The 17,419-nt window shown below is 37.8% G+C and overlaps 2 protein-coding genes and 1 long non-coding RNA gene across 3 annotated transcripts in view; 1 reads left to right on the top strand and 2 right to left on the bottom strand.

The window, feature by feature from the left end:
- usp12b (ubiquitin specific peptidase 12b) overlaps positions 1-12,567 on the top strand; it is a 31,199-nt gene extending 18,632 nt beyond the window's left edge. The window contains exons 9-10 of the mRNA XM_035952923.2: positions 615-693; positions 6,682-12,567. Coding sequence (XP_035808816.2) covers positions 615-693; positions 6,682-6,783 — 181 coding nt within the window. The 3' untranslated portion in view covers positions 6,784-12,567. The remainder of the gene's footprint in view (positions 1-614; positions 694-6,681) is intronic.
- Positions 1,065-9,255, bottom strand: LOC118470999 (uncharacterized). The gene is made up of 5 exons (XR_004848206.2): positions 9,115-9,255; positions 6,299-6,424; positions 6,171-6,213; positions 5,589-5,640; positions 1,065-5,494 (listed from the first exon to the last, which is right to left on the bottom strand). It is a non-coding gene; the product is annotated as an uncharacterized LOC118470999 (long non-coding RNA).
- A 1,672-nt stretch (positions 12,568-14,239) lies between the features above and the next one.
- arhgap36 (Rho GTPase activating protein 36) overlaps positions 14,240-17,419 on the bottom strand; it is an 83,869-nt gene continuing 80,689 nt past the window's right edge. The window contains exons 9-10 of the mRNA XM_055007969.1: positions 17,371-17,417; positions 14,240-16,522 (exon numbers count right to left, since the gene is read on the bottom strand). Coding sequence (XP_054863944.1) covers positions 16,185-16,522; positions 17,371-17,417 — 385 coding nt within the window. The 3' untranslated portion in view covers positions 14,240-16,184. The remainder of the gene's footprint in view (positions 16,523-17,370; positions 17,418-17,419) is intronic.

Genomic DNA, 17,419 nt, shown 5'->3' on the forward strand with positions numbered 1-17,419 from the left:
CGGACTTCTTTTCTAAACGTTTCGATGTGTTTTGCTCATACTTAGGCCAAAATCAGTCATGCATCAACTGGGATAAAACCTCAAGATGGATAAAAAACTTAATAAAAGGGGAATAAATCCATGTGTCCTGCAAACATAGCTTGTTGCTGCATTTTTTTCTTGAGCTGCTGAGATGAAAGTTCCTTGAATCGCGTTCAAATGTTGAGTTGAGTTGAGTTGGGGTGATTCAGAGATGTGGAACGTCCTCGGGCTGATCATCTGACGTCAGCTGACGTATGAGGGAGCACATGACAGTCATTAGTCTCTTTATTCCACATGCAAATGCATTTGATGTTATCCAACACTTTCCTCAGGAGGACAGACGTCATATGTAAACACAGAGTGCAACGTCTTAATAACCACATGCACATTCAACGTTTTGACTTGCAGCTCGTTACTGAAACATTTTCCACAATAAATAACACTTAGGAATAGTTATTTTTAAATTTTTTCACTGACGTAGCCTCAATAATAATGCTTAATTCATATTGTTAATCAGGAATAAAAGCAAACTCCCCATTTAAGTCTTTTAGGTATCGCTTTCCTAATGTTCCCCCTGTGTTTATGTCCCTCAGTGGTCCGAACCGTGGACACTACATCACCATCGTCAAGAGCCATGGCTTCTGGCTGCTGTTCGATGACGACATTGTAGAGGTAGGACGGCATCTTCTCTTTGTTTCTGACAACCATGTTCAGTTTGATCATCACAGATTGGTCAGCAGTTAGTTAAACTAGGGGTCTCTTTCATTTTGTAGTAAATCAGACGCCTTAAAATTTGAAATATAACCAGGAAATAGTTTCCAGTTAAAATGCATAATGTTAATAAATAGTGCAGCTTCAAGTTTAGTGAAATCCTTAACATTTTATTGTACATTTTTGAAATACAAATAGAAAAACTCAAGTTTAAACTTGGTCTTTTATCAGTTAATAAATGAACTTCTTCTATTCTTGCTTTAACTTATTATTTTCATTATTTCAGGTTTCAAAACAGGTAGAAAGTGAATAGTAAAAATAACACCACCATGTGCTACTGAAGCAGTTTTTATTATCCATTTAAGAATAACAAAAGACCAGCAATAACAGCAGGAAATGTAGAACAGAAAACAATACACACTCTTAAACTGTGACAAAATATGATATAAAACTTAATAAATTAGCAGAATTAACCATAATCAGAGTGTGTTTCAAGCAATTAAATTAATAATATTTGTCATTTAAAGTAACAGATAAAAAAGGCTTGGTCATTCTCAATTCTGAACTAAAAAATTCAGAATGAATTCTCAAACAAACTAACATTTAAAGGTTAAAAATAATAGTTACTAAATTACCCTCCGCAGTTCTAGCTCACATCACTGAAAACCGAACACAGCATTAAAATCTGTTTCATTGGGAAGCTTCTGTCATCCAGAGCCGGCAGGAATTTTAAATATCCAACCTCACAGGCACTCCTGAATGTTGTGTCTGGAGTTCCTGCAACGTTACGACCTAAATACCTGAACCTGTGTGGAATAACCAGGAGATAAAACAGGGTTTAGTGGTCAGAATATGAGCAGAGGAATATTAGAGCAGATGAAAAGAAAGAAAACAACAGTAAGGAAATATCTGGAATGAGAATAATGCAGAGCAGCTAAAGCGCTCTTTGATCAGGTAGATAATTAAAACTATGAGAGACAGCTGCTACTTCTTCTTAATGTTTACTGTGTGCAGGCAGGTGATGCCGTTCTGGAGACTGAGCTTGTGACAAACTTTTGGTTATTTTTAACTTTTACAAAGCAGCTAATGATTCCGTTTTTCTACTCCAACCATCTCGGTTGTCATGAAATTGCCGCTCCGCCAGTCGCCTGCCACCTCTGCTACAAAACCATCTGCTTTCCGCTGTGATGTGGCAGCAGGGGAAAACATGGCAGCCGACACAGAAACAACAGTCTGACATCCATGTAGCATGTGTGATAGCGCCTGACCCTCGTTGAACGCTTTCCCAGCTTCAGTCTGGGAGAGGCTGACGACGTGATAATAAACCAAACGGAGGAGGAGGAGATGTGCTGCCAGCATCCGTCCCCGTGACATATGGAAGTGTATGAAGTTAAAAGTAAAGCCTCACTGACGTTAGCCAACAGCATGATGTAGCTCTTTAGCCGTTGGTACGCGTCCAAAGCCAAGGCTCGCTGCCGCCAACTAACCTTTCAGTTTGTTATTTTTCTCGGTGCGTGCCAGAGAGAACGGTATGCCACAGCTATCAAACTATCAGCAGTTAACTGGCTGTGCAGCGGTGATGATAAAAACCTTTGAGGGTTTGTTCAAGCTCAGTCTGTAGTTAGAGAAGAATTAAATCTTTTGCTGCTATATATTTAACTTTTACTGGCTATTGTCTGCAGATATACAGACTCTGACCACTAATTGGGAGAAAAATAGGTACTGAACAAGTTAAAAATGCAAAAAATTAAATACACATTTTCTTTCTTAGCCACATCGTGTAGCTCCAACATGCTGCAATTGGTAGTACTTTGCAAATAATTTCTTGTTAAGAACTCTGTATTTCTGGAGAACCACACATAACCATTAATGAATTTGTTACGTTAAACTTTGACCTGCATGTATTTATCAGTAGACTAATTGTACATTTTAAGCAGAAAAAGACAGAATACAGCTAGAAAGAACTGAAAATAAACTGCATAATTGGAGTTAAATTGCCTATATCTTTGGGGAAAAACTTGCTATAAAATTATTCTGAAATTACAGACCCAAAGAATAAAGCATTATCCAAACATCTTTAGATAAATCCTTACAGCTGCAGCTAAATGTTTACTATACTTGTACACCAACATTTAACTTGAATTATTTGGTAAGTTTAAAGCCCCAAATGATTCAAAGTCATGTCAAATGTTGATTACTCTTGAGTTTTTATGCAAACAGCAGGTTTCTTCTAGCTAGAAATGACAAACAAGTGATACAAATGCTAATGGTAAATTTGAACTATTTTTGTCCATCTGTACACCACAGATTGAACCCATAGTTGTTCTTAATGTGTTCCTTTGTATAACTCTACCCTTAGAAGGAACTTTCTGGTGTTTTTGCATGTTGCACTCCTTTACTTCAAGTGTATTTAACCATTTTGCTGATATTTTTGAATGCATCCTATACAGTTTTAAGTATTTCTCTGTTGTTTCAGGCAGCTGTTGGTTTCCATAAGGGGTGAAAATGAATTAGCAGAATTACACTGCAGTTGTGTCATCATTTACAGTGATGAAAGTCCAAAAATATTCATGTAAATGTTGCATCATAGTGTCATTTACAATGCATTGACAATGAGTCTCCTAAAAGCAACATAATGGAAACCAATAGCTGTCTGGGATGATAGAAAAACTACTGAGTGTCCACTTTACGAAGTGTAACAGTAAAGCTTAATGTAGTCCGACACACCTGCTCTGCCGTGAAGTCAACTTTAATGATACCTGTAATGTTTTGGTTTCTGCTGACATTGTCACAGAGGAACTAATGCAGCTATAATTCAGAGTGTTGTAACATGCAAAACCACCAGTATGGTCATTTTAAACCCAAACAAAACACACCAGTCCTCCTTTCTGATCCAAGTCTAGTTCCAGTTCAGTGATGCTTCTAGTTTGGCCGAATGAAACCTCAAATATACACATTGTAGGGATTCTTTAGGGACGTTTTCTTGATTAAAATGGTTTATTTTAGTTGTTAGAATACAGCTCAGTCACAGTCACTGCAGACTGATGCGTATTTTTCCACTATGGTGGGACGGAGGCCCGCTTCAAACATCTGGTCCAGGAGATTCTGCTGAGTTTGCAGAGCAGAAACACAAACTTATTTTTTTATGGTTTGTGGAGATTTTACCCTGCCATTCTTCCTCTTCTTTTATAAGTTAATTTTGTCGGTTTATCAACAATCTGTCTGTCTTTCCACCTGGAACTGAGACAGTTTTAATGCTGAGGCCAGTTCTCTGTCACCACTAAACCCAAAAATGGAATATTTCAGTTTGTTTCCAGCCTCATTGTCTTGCTTTAGGGCACGAAAACTGCTGCATCTAATAAGAAACAGTTGTCAGGGTCGACTCAGGATATTTACTCACCTCATTTTTTAAACACAGAGGCATTAGAATGACAATAAATAACAAAAGTAAGAAAAATCTGAATATTATCAATTGAGGTTTAATAAAGTAAGATTTAGAAAACATGACAAAATGAAATACAACATGCTTGAATGGACATTTGGTAGCAAATCAAAAGAAGTGATGCTTTTACAAAACAGACTGAGACCTCCTTTCAGGCCTGACTTGTGTTCAACTCATTTTTATACACAGCTTTACCAGAGTTATGCCAAATTATCTTAGAAACTGAAATGTGCTTATTGTCCAAAAAGATTTTGAAACATGACTCAAGAATAACATTAGTTTCTGACAGGTTCAGCTAAGTAAAGCAAAAATAACAACTTGTTACCAGAAATAACAGAAGCGTGTTTTATCCAAATGGGCACTTGACAAAATGTGAAAACTTTTTGACTGAGCTGTCAGATAAATATTCCAATATTGTTGCTTTTGTGAGCTGAAAAGAGGGTTATTTTTCTCATCTGCTTTCACTGTTTAGTATAAACAGGTGATTAATGTACACTATAACGCATGAAACTAACTAAAAACCAATTTATGTCTATTACGATATATAGAAATGCATCATTTTTTCCTACTTTAGAAGTTAGAAAGTGCTGTTTACTAATAATCTAACATAGACAGACAAAACAAGAACTGAAGGCAGAAAGAGTCTTCCTGAGTATTTACCATATAAAAATAGATAATTAAAAAGCCTTCACTGTTACCCATCAACTCCGTCAGTTTAGTTTTGTAATAATTCAAATATGATTGTGTACTTCTTTGGAAACACCAACAATTTAAGTTCCAGTGAAACCAAGCTATCCAACATTTACATTGGTAACAGACCAGCATTTATTTTGAGTCAACCTAGCCATATAAGGCCATATTTACTATGTTAATAGCTAGTATTTAGGAGGCCCCTTTTAGTTGTAGGAATCTGTTTAGTGATGGTTGTTCCAGTTTGGCATAGATGCCTTCTTTCACGCCTCTTGTTTAGCCAAAATGTGTACGATGCTGTCCTCAGAGTGAATGAGATTCTACTCAAAGTGCACATAGATGTAGTGTTACTTGAAGCTACTGAGTTTCTCAGATACTTCTGCACTTTCTGCTGTCTTTTTGTGGTTTTGTCAAAGGCCCAGTTTGGTAACCACACTGTTTAAAAACTTCTCTGATGGTGTTGGGTTCCGAGAATCAAATGGTGAATGTTGATTTGTATACTTAGATGTCGAGGTGTGTAACTGTTCCTTCTGACATCCTGCTGTGTGAGGTTGATGTTGCTGTCCTCTGCACTGATGTGTTCTGGGGGGACTTCTTGTGTTTTGATTCTGTTGTGGGTGGGATCAGTTCCTGCAAAGGAGGGTTAGAAAAAAGGAAAAGGTTAGAAAAAAAAAGGTAGATAAAACCATGGTAACCTACGATGTCACTTCACCTGAATTCCCACCTTGGAAGCAGTAGAGAACTGCTGCCACCCACTGGTCAGGTATGGGACAACACTGGTGACAAACAAAAACACATGAAGTGGAAGCCTTTGTAGAACATACAAGTAGTGGTAGCTCAGTGGTCAAAGTGTTAGGCTGCTGATCAGAAGGGAGCAGGTTCAAGATCTCGTACTGGCAAGTCATAGTTAAGGCAGGGTAGGTGCCTGAACATAAAAGTATATATAGATACAATATTTACAGTTTAATTTTAGAAACACCCACTGGAACCAACACCATCTCTGTTGATAGCAAACTTAATGAATGGTGGTTGCACAAATAGTTTGAGTGTCTCAAGGAGACATTTTATTTCCTGTTTTAGGATTATACCTTTATACAAAGGCACCAAAAACAATGAGATGATTTTGAAAGGGCTTGCAGCTCAGAAAACTCTTGCCTTCCTAAAGGACCTTCTGCTATCTGAGCTCCATGTTCTGTGAATGCCATTTTCCAACATAACAGATTGATCAGTTGGTTTAATATGCATTGATATCTCTAACAAAACCTGTCCTGGAGCAGGTTAGTTGGCCTGAAAAATCAGAAGTTACCTCCAAATCCTGCTTCATAGCTCACGACTGCATTGTTCACATTCTGAGGAGAGAAGACAGATTGTTAGAGAGAAACCGTCAAACTGGTACGACCATCAGTAACCAGACACCACTTGTCAGATACTTACAGGGCAGTTCTGACAGCCTTCACAGGGAGCTGAACAAGCACTCACTCCTCAGTGTCTCTTAAAGTGCTGATGACCTCACAGGAGTTTCAATACTGCAGACTCCCCATCAGTCAGAACTAGAGAAGCCTTTAGGATGAGAAGTAAAACGTTCAGAAAACAGACTCCAGTTGTCTTCATTTTAGCACCATTTAAATAATAACTAGGACATGATTAATGCTATAACTAGTCCACCATACCTGTAAGAACTTCTACATGTTTAGTACTAATGTTAAGGTACTTTGCATAAAACTTAACGAATCAAAGCATCAGTAACATGTTCGTACTGACAACTCCAGTGAGATCCCTGATGATGTCTGAAGTCCAACCTCTTTCCTTTTCTCTAGAAAATTGATGCGCAGGCGATTGAGGAATTCTACGGTCTGACATCGGACATTTCCAAGAACTCTGAATCAGGATACATCCTGTTCTACCAGTCCAGAGACTGAAACGGCCAGCGGTAAACCCCCAACAGACTGTCACTCAACAGAGGGGGAGGGGCTTAAGGCGGCCACAGGCTCCGCCCAGTATGCTCACATAAGTATCCAGGCTTTATTCCCGGCGGGCGGAGCTTTGCACTGGAGCGCCGCTCGGATCGTTTGAGACGTGTGCAGGTGGCATGCCAGCCTCCTGGATTAGGACCGTTCACCTCCTCTGAGTCCACACTGCAACAAGCACCTTAAAGCAGGAAAGCGAACCCGTGACACTCGCTTTGCACTGTGGCATCAGCTGGGACGACTGCCAATCCACGAGGCTGACATCACCGTGTGCACATCGTCCATTCTGGAGGTAACGGGACTGTCTGCAGAGCAACCAATCAGGTGGATGAGACGCAACGACATTGTCATGGTTACCATTGGTATCATCACCTCAAAGTCTTCTTTAGCATTTTTTTTCTTTGTGTGCATATTATACCGTGCTAAATTTGCTTCCCACAGCAGCTGTAAAGCTTTTCATGGCTTTACACTAATGCATAGATGAACTCTGACAGCGTTGTTGGAAATCCCAACAAAACCACTGACACTACCTTTAGCGATTAACAGCTTGAACGTGTCCTCAGCGCAGGGATGCTAGTTTGCAGTGTTTGAATCTTGAAGCAGTGTTAGCATTTAGTGTTAACGGCAGAGCGTGAAACGAAAACTAGCCACCAGAGAGGTGTTGATCAACCTGGGCTTTTCTGTTTCACTTAAAAATGACAGTAATTTATCTTTATTTTGAATATTAAAGAAAAACAATTGACCAAAAAATATAAATTGCAGTATCTATAATTTAACTTTTCAGTGTTTAATCAGCAGCTAATTTGTGATTTTTTTCCCTTCTGTTATTGGAGATATTTTAAGAGCATGTTTAACTATAATCAGTAAAGAGCAGCAACTTCTTTTTAGGCAAAAAGCAGTTTTTAGGAGGCTAAGGTGGTTGTTGAGGGAGTTGGTTTTAAAGTTGCCATTTCGTTTGGTGCCACTCAACAAGAGAAGATACCGAATAAAGAACAGAAAGTATTTGAACAGCATAAGCTAACGTTTTTCTTTTACAGTGAGTCTCCTCTGCAGTTTGCTTTTAAAATACCAGAATACGCACATTTTTAAATTTTTTATTTTTTTTTTTAAAAGGGAAACACTTTCCTTCAAGTTACTTCTGACATCTGAACTGTCGCACTACATTCAGGCTAAATGTTTGTTTGGCTGCAGCTGCTTCACTTCATCTCGTAATTTCAGCCACTTTGACAAATTTCGACTCTGGCTCGAGTGTTTTTCATGCAGCTGCAGCTCTGGCAGGGGCTCAGATCTTTTACATAACATGTTTTTCACTCCAGAATCATAATTTGCGGCCCTGAGAGATGCTAACGGTCTGCTGACGTGGAGCTCACGGTGTATTTAATGCAGTAAGACTGTTTAAAATGGCTTCCTGTCCTCAGTGTCTCTCAAAATGTCATTTAGCACCAATATTCAAGGCTTCTGATGTAATGGCAGAGTAATATTTTGGTAATTAAGTCACAAATATTAATTTAGAGCTTCTCCACTGTGAGAATTTGCATTTGTTAGGTTTTGCACATCATTGATAATTAAAATATTTGGATTTTTAAACATTTTCTTAAGACAAATCAGTCGTTAGAAGTTTTCCTCAGCAGCAGACGTCAAAACTGTATAGACTGGACTCACATTTTTTATAATGTAATACGATTATATAGTCTGTACATTGTTCAGAATTGAACTAGTAAAGTCTCCAGTGCAGCTGCAACACCAAAAATTACAGCTTTTTTGGATTGTTTGGTGAAAAATCATCTTCAAATTGCTCGTTTCGCTTACCTAGCAAGAAAAATCTAACTTTCGAAAGTCAAAAGCCGTTCAATATTTTTGCTCAACAAACACCTTAAAGGATAAATTAATTTATAAGTAATTGGCGATTAATTTTTTTTGAACTTTACAGTTAATTGGCCACTTGTTTGAGCTTTACTCTCCAAGTTATTGTGATAATAGTTGCATCTTTTTAGTGCTTCCTCTTATGATGAAGACCAAATATTTAAAATACCATTTTCCAGCTTTAATTCATTAATGCTGAGACACAGGAGTCATTTTAAAGCCTTTAAGTCGATCCTGCTGATCGCCAACGACCTCCTTTGTTCCTGTTCTTTTCATTTTTGTTAAAGCGCACAAATGAACCAAATGTAGATTTTTAGTTTTGTTTTATATTTTTACACTGCCAAGCTTGTTAAGCTCCACCCGGCTGCGCTGTCTCAGATTAACAAGCAAGCTCACCCTGAGCAGACTCTCCAGTATTACCTGAATGTTAAACTGTACAGTAGAACGACAGTAGGGCTGCTGCTGCTTCACCTGGAACACACTGTGTGGACATCAGGTTCATCTCCACAGTCGCTCTCCCTCCTGGACAAACAGAAAAGCACTTTTTAAACATGAATTTGCCTCAAAATTCTTCATTTGTTTTGAAAAGTTTTACCCACACGCCCAAAAGTGAGAAGCATCAGAGGGGTTCTTAGCTGTTGCTTCGGATGAGGTTGGGTTTGCTGATGGTTTTCACACATTAGTGAAGCTACAGAGACGTCATAAATGTACAAATCAGTCAGACAGGAAGTTAAACCAGCACAGTTAGTAGCTATTAGCTCTGTTGGAGGGAAAAAGTCTAAAGTTTGCCATAAATGTAGACTTAATTCAGGATACTTGCTCTCCACTACACTTGGACGTCTAGTTGCATTTCTCTAAAATTCATTACAGGAAAAATTGCATCATAAAGAAGCAAATTAACATAAAATAACCGACCAAGAGAAGTCTGTAGTCTCTATTGTTAACATGTTAGCTGATATCTGTGCTGCTAGAATGTATTTTCATGCACATTTTGGAGTGTGGCTTTAGAAAAAGTTGATCAAAACCAGAATCAGAAAAAACTAGCCTGAAACTAGCCTTAAAGCAGGCTAAGCAAGACTGAGTCCAAAACTGGTCAAAAAACAGTTTTAAATCAGCCCAAAAGCTACTTTCAGCCTGCATTGCACATCAACAAAATTTGGCCAACAAGTATTTAAGGTTCTTTTTGAAATAGTGAATTAGCTTCACATTAGACAAACCAAGCTAGCATTTGTTTCTTACTGCAACTATTAAGTCTCCATTTTGCTCTCATGATTAACCAAAGTTGAGGTTTAAAATTTATGACCAGTTGGCAAATAGCTGCTTTTGTTTCAGGTTCTTCTTCTACAGTGTTTATTCCAGCTGTGTAGCTTACAGCGCCACCTTCTGACAGCCTCCAAAGCTACTAGAAACAACCTAATTAGCATTTTCTTTTTCGTATTTTCCTCTTAGCTTCTCTACACAAGGCTGAAACACCGTCAGCAAACCGAGCAGCATCTAAATTCATTCTGTCCGACTTTTAGTTCTGTATTTTCAGTTTTAAATGAGAGCGAGCGACTAGGAGCGATGCTTCCTGAACACTCTCTCCGTTCATCCACTGGGTCGAGGCTTCAACACTATTTCACATCCATGCTGCTCTTTAACCAACGTAAACATCAACATTAAAGGAACGTTTCGAGGGTCGTTCCACTTTGTTTTCCTATGATTTCTGAATGTCAGAAAGACTATGACTTGGAAAAACAAAACAAAACGGCACCGACAAAATCTGTGGACGAGACGCTTCATACAAACCAAATGATGTTTACATTTTAAGCTTTTTTTTTTTTTCAATACTCCAAGTAGAAATGAGCACAAATAAGCACAAAGCGCATTATTTGGGAGATTAAAAGTCCACAGATTGAGTTGGGAGCCACTAATGAATCTATCAAGTGTTGGAACTCCATGAAACTAGGCTCTTTTTTATTTAAATCCAATTAATATTATTATTATTATTATGAATGTTCATGTTAACTCTTTTCTTAGATGTTTCACTTGTTTTTTTTTATATATTTTACTGCTCTACCATTTGTGTGTAGACAGCTCTGACATTTGAGAATTTATTTTGGGAGGATGTGCTGAGAGATGTGTACATAAATACAGATGTTATTATTGGAATATAAATAATCGCTTGCTTGAAATAATCAGCAGACCTAGAAAAATCTAAAATGTTAGCAGGAGTTTTTTGTCTCAAATGTACCTTTATTCTGGCGGTGAATCGGCCCCTGCACATCTGGCATCCGAAACAAGCCGACCTAAAGTTGGATCATATTTAATCCTAATTTAATCCGACTGACACTGAAACACATTAAGACCCTTTGAGGAAAACTAGACCTGAAGAAACTGCTGTGCAGAGAGAAGCTGTGACCACAGAGTTGAAGCAAAAATCCACTTTAAAGAACACAAAGGTGTTTCTGATTTCATCCCTCGGCCTGTTTCTACTATTTTGTCCAGGAAGTCACACTAGAGCTAGTGAATTAGTAATTAAATTAGTTATTTTAAAAGAAAAAACAGCTAAAATTTGTTATTTTAGCTCCATAAATGTGAATATTTTCTGGTCTCTTTCCTCATCTATGATAATAAACTGAAAATTAAGGACAAAATAAGACATTTAAAGACTTGATTTTGTGACCGATTGACATTTTTATTTGTGTTTATAGAACAAACAACTAAGCTATTAATTGGGAAAATATTCAACAGATTGATCAATATTTAAAATAATTGTTGGTAGCCACCTTAGGTGGCATTTTGACATATAGAATTAATCATTTTTAATTGATAAATTTGGCCAAAACTCTACAATGTACAAGGATGAAATTAACAAAGTATAAAAAACAATAACTGCTCAAATCATTAGAGAGCAATTCATTTATAAAAACAACCTTCCTCAGATGCACAGGTAAAGTTGCAGCAAATTTAACTCTCAAAATTGTTGTATTTATCTAACTGAAGTCCTGTTGATTCCTATATTGGCTGTTTTTCTGATGTAAAATCAATCTTGAGCTTCAATTTTATATCAAAAAAGTACCACAGGCAGAAATCTGGGATGGATATTAAATCTATAACTGGAAAAGATGAGAAGAGACAAGCGTTTACACCACAAACTACCATTTTATCTGATTTTATTCCAGTAAAATGTTCATATCTAATAACTAATTAAGATCAAATACATCCATGAATGGTAAAAAAAAAAAAAAAAAAAAAAAGCAAATTCAAGTCTGTTGTCTTGCATTTTTTTTAAAGGCCACATGGAAATTGACTCCCTAAAGTCTATAAATTGTGTTAAATCAGAAGCACCAATGTGTGCAGATGGATTTTTTTATTCAACAATCCCTTCAGAGCTTCAGTCATCACATCACTCCCCTTTTTCAGACTCACACAGATTGTAAATGTCTCAAACACAAAATGTGACTGAATGTGTCATTAACTCATCGACACATTGCAGCAGCGACACTCCAGCAGCAGCAAACTGTGAATAATCTTGCAAAGTTGTGACTCTGAATTTAAAGATTGTGCCCAAATTTGCAGATTAAACTATTGTGGGATCAGAAAAACTTGTTTAAATTCACATTTGGCTGGGGGAAAAAAAAGTTCAGTTCTTTCTTTGGCTCTGGTTTCTTTCCTTGGTTTCTGCGGCCGACTTTAACCAGGCAGAAACTGCATGAAGCTGCAGATTCTGGGGAAACAAACTGGCCCGAAGGAGCACAAATGTGTGTGTTTGTGTCGCTGCTGCTGCTGTCTGAGGTTCGTTCATGGAGATGCAGTGAAGTTTAAGAATGACGGCTGGTTCTGATGGTGTCCAAACTGTTTGGAAATAAACACAAACTGGTTTTGATGGAATCTGCTGCTGTTTCTCTCATTAAGTTTTGCAGAGGAAAGTTTTTGGAGGTTTTTATGGCACCAATTTGAAGATTTTAATCAAAATGGAAACAAATCGACTACAATCACAGTTTCTGTATATTTTCCTATGAAGTCTCCAATCAGCAGGTTTAAATTGGAAAAGTCTAACATATGTGGTGAAATACAGTTTATTTCTCTGTTTTAGGAAGTTTACAGCATTTCTGACGGACTTTAAAGGTTTTAAAAGACAGAATATATTCAGAAAAAGTGTATTTTCTTTAAAGAAAAGTTACATTTTGAGGCTGAAGTTTTAATTTAGAACAGAAAAAGTGTGAATATGTTTGTCTGGAGAACAAAATCTGATAAATTTGTTGACATTTTTGCATTATCTGCAGTCACTGTTAAAGACTTCTAAGTTTTACTGCAAATATTTAGCAGAAAGTATAGAAAGATTATTATCCACTGAAACTAAATGTGATTGAAGGATTTTGTGAATTATTACAAAAAACAAGCATTTTTTCTAGCATTTCTAATGACATTAACTATTATTATTTACCAAGCAATAGCATTCACTGTAAATATACAGTGACATGTTTAAAAAAAATAGATATAAAGAGGTTTTTACCTGCTGCTTGTTTCTGAATCACGTTGTCGTCCATCAGCTTCATCTTGCCGAAATTCTTTCCTGCCAAAATACTGCAGTTATCATTAGTGCAGACTGTAGTTGAGTACATGTACTTTGAAATATTATTACTCACTATAAGCTACATTTAAATACATGTTTTTATTTCAAAACTTAATGAAAATTAAACAAAATGGGTGTAAAGTTGGGCTGCACAGTGGTGTAGTGGTTAGCACTTTTGCCTTGCAGCGAGAAGGTCCCTGGTTCGCATCCTGGCTTTCCCGGGATCTTTCTGCATGGAGTTTGCATGTTCTCCCTGTGCATGCGTGGGTTTTCTCCAGGTACTCCGGCTTCCTCCCACAGTCCAAAAATATGCTGAGGTTAATTGATCATTCTAAATTGCCCGTAGGTGTGAATGTGAGAGTGATTGTTTGTCTCTGTATGTAGCCCTGTGACAGACTGGTGACCTGTCTAGGGTGTCCCCTGCCTTCACCTGAGTCAGCTGGGATAGACTCCAGCCCCCCCCATGACCCTAGTGAGGATTAAGCGGTGTATAGATAATGGATGGATGGATGGGTGTAAAGTTCCATTTAAAAAAAACAATCATTTAAAAAAAATAGCTTTTTTTTGTAAAATATTGAAAACTTAAAGCAATATTTACCTTTAAAGTTCTTAAAATGCCAAAACAGCCAAATTTTAAGCCCCAAATATTAGAAACTGGATGCAATATTACCTTCCTGCAGGGTCAGTTGCAGTTTCAGGTCCTGAAATTCAACTTTCCTGCTGAAAGTTCAGTTAAATGAACGCATGTATGTAAAATTCTAACTGGAAAAAAAAGCCGCCACAGTGTTTAACTGAACTAAAATTGAAGTTGAAAGCAGAACTAAACAGCTTTCTCTTCCTGCTGAGATCATTTTCCCTGCAGGGCTTCTTGCCTTCTGACTCACACCATTGTTTTTCAGATACTTGTCTCTCCGCCAAACCCTGACCATCGCCGACAAACTCTTAAACTGACTCACTGTCCAGTCGAACACACAAGACACACAGAGGGGCAGTCTGACATTTAATTCTCTGCAGGTACATCGTCAAACAACGAGGTTTTTAAAAAAAGGGGGGAAAAATCCTCTACAAGGAGTCCAGAAGAAGAATCCAGGTGCAGGATGAACTCTGTGCAACTTCTGAAAGATTTAGCAGGTAGAAAAGTCTCTGTACAACAACAGGAATCTACCACAAAGACACAAACAGCTGCTAGTTGTTTGGCACTAAAAGCTAAAAGTGGGAACACTTGATGGTAGCAGAGCAGCAGCAAACGGCGCCATCTAGTGGTGAGAAGAGCTGATAACATCTGGTGTTCTGACTGGAAAGATGCTGCAAGACGCTTTAAAACAGACAGCTGGTATCTACAGGAAGCAAGTCGACATGGAATTTGGACTAATTATACTGCAACTAGTCAAAAGTTTTGATTATAGATTTCTATGAAGCCAATGCTGCGTATCTGTAGTTCAGTTCTGACCACTTATCAACGAGCCTCAGCTCTGTTTTAGAGTCACTCCAGAATTGGAGGCCATTTTACAACCCACCCATCAAATTTCAAATAATCCATGTACACAATACTAAAACATGCAGCTGTTGAGTAAATTTACTTATCTAAAAAAAAAAATAAAAAAAAAATAGGAGAAAAGAATGTTTGAGTCTGGAGTTCCCCCTATAATGCCAAATTAAATCTCAAACAAAACAGCTCAAATAAAATTTAAATCTCCTTTCTTGGTATTATTTTTTTTCATTGACTGGTAATTGTGGGAATTTTTTTAAAAAAAATCAACAGAATATTTTATATAATAATTATCAGTCTGTCCTCTTGGTCAGCAGTAACAGCTAGCTAAATATCTAGCTTCTACTGCTGATGAAAAGCTAACATTAGCATGGTTCCTGTGATTAGAGTAGGGTTAGCAAACAACAAATAAAACATGGAATAAAAATGCTACCATTGATGTATAAGCTGAGCCAATCAAGCCTTTGATAGTTTATTACCTATTATTGATGAATATGGAGCACAAAACTGTAAAAGAAACGGTTTATTTCTTTTTAAATTTTGCAGCCCAAATGTCCTCCAATTCTGGAATGACCCTTTAATCTCTGGACGTAAAGCAGGAAAAAATTAATACAGCAAAGCAATCGGCCATCTTTTGTTTGCTATTGGAAACTACAACTTGAGTTATTTTTGTAGTATCTGACAACATTTTAACCGTAAACCGAAGCATCAAGTAGGTAGTTCAGCTGCTTTTTGGACTCTTTTTCAATCAAAATGCCCCAACAGAGGAGAAGACGGACTTCTCATTACGATTTATGTAGAAATATTTGTGAAAAATGGGTTGAAACGGTCAAATGTCAACGTGAAACCTGTCCCTAATTACATATTAAAGTATTTGCTGCTGTAACTTTCAACCAAATTTCGTCCAAATCTTCTCTTTGTCTCTTATTGCTGACTCTAATTGTAGTTTACTTTGGTTTTGAGGTTTATTTTTAATCTCATGATTCACATTTGCAGCACTTTGCATGTTACAGGAAACACAAAGAGCAACCAGAAGCGTTGTACTGTATCGGTGTGTTCAGGGTCTTAGTCCATGCTGGTATTTGTACATTATGTACATCCATTATTACTGCATCTGCTTCCTCATAATCTCATTTCATTTGTTGAGAGTTTCAAACCCAAACTGGCTTTTAAGGAAAGTCTGACTGTCTGATGTTTCCTTCTTCAGGTTTTCTGCCTCGCAAGTTCACGTGCTGCGTTCAAGAGGTGCAAAAAATGTGGGAAATTCCAACTTCCGACTGGGAAAACCTCACTGTTAGTGAGAAAGTTAAAGGGAGGAGGTGTGTGGTGTTGATGTTTAGTGCGATTTGATCCTTTAAATGCCAGGAAATGTTTCTGTTTTGGAGGTTTTCTGCCCCATGAACGCAGCTCCTCCCATCCTCCTCCTCCTCCTCCTGCCCTTCATCATACCATCGTCTCTGAGCCCGAGCCTTTCCCGGTGAAGAAGTCCCAGAAGTTGGCGGCTGGCGACGCCTTACTGTCGTCCTGCGGCGTCTGTCGGACCCAGATGCTGCCGTCGCTGGAGCCGCTCAGACTGGAGCAGCTTCCTCCGGTGCCGCCCAGGCTGAAGCTGAGTGCCGAGCCCAGCGGGCCCCGCCGGTCCTGGTCCTGCTCCGGAGCCTGGAGCCTGGAGCTGGAGGATGGGGAGGAGGAGGAGGAGGAGGGCTGGGCCAGGCTCAGCAAGTTGTGGTGGGAGTGGAACTGACGCATGTGGCGGATGGATTTACCTGGAGGCGCCTCACCTGAGGATCAAAAACAGGAAGTTAAAACCTGAAGAACTCTGATCAATTTCACTTCTGTTGACTCCATAGAAAACAGGAACCTGGACTTACACTGTATATTTTAATGCATATGCTTGTATATTATGCTGTTATGTTTCTACTAAGTTTATTTTTTAGGACAAATATTTCTAATTATGTTAATATACTTTTAATTGGACTGTAAGCAGTTCCCCCTCAGGGATCAATAAAATATTTCTGATTCTGATTCTAAAATGAAAAATAAGAAGTGAATTAGTTTAACAAAATCCCATTAAAGAAATTGCTATCAGAGAAATAATTAGGAGTTTTTGTGTCCAATTAAAATCATGGTCAGAACTCTGTTGAAGATTTTAATCTAAAGGTTTAAAGATATTTCTCTCTAATCTCACTGTTTAAACTACTATGAATGATGAATCGTTGAACTTTTTCTACTCTAAGCCGCCTCATGTCACAGCCAGAGGGAGCTGTTGCCACATTTATCTTCTTGAATCATCAGAATCTACTGACTCAAACATTTCTGTTATCTGTGAACTTTAGATGTCCAGTTAAACACAACTAAACCTAAATATCTGTCTCCAAACTGTCCCTATGATCACTATTAGACTCTGTAGTTCTGACATAAAATGACGTTTGTGTCGACAAAAAACTGTATTATGATGTTTCTTTGATGAAATGCTATGTTTTGTTTTTTTTTTACAACATACGATAAGGTAATGTTCTTTTCACAACATACGATACTATGACATTTTTGATCATTGACTTTAACTCTCTTCAGGTTTCATATCCACAGATTCACATCCTAACAGCAGAAATAACACCGTATTTCATACCGTATCTGGTCTCCTGCCGTTTCCTGTTCTGGTTCAGTTTGAGGACATT

Source organism: Amphiprion ocellaris, chromosome 23 (genome assembly GCF_022539595.1).
Source record: "Amphiprion ocellaris isolate individual 3 ecotype Okinawa chromosome 23, ASM2253959v1, whole genome shotgun sequence".
NCBI classification, from domain to species: Eukaryota; Metazoa; Chordata; class Actinopteri; family Pomacentridae; genus Amphiprion; species Amphiprion ocellaris.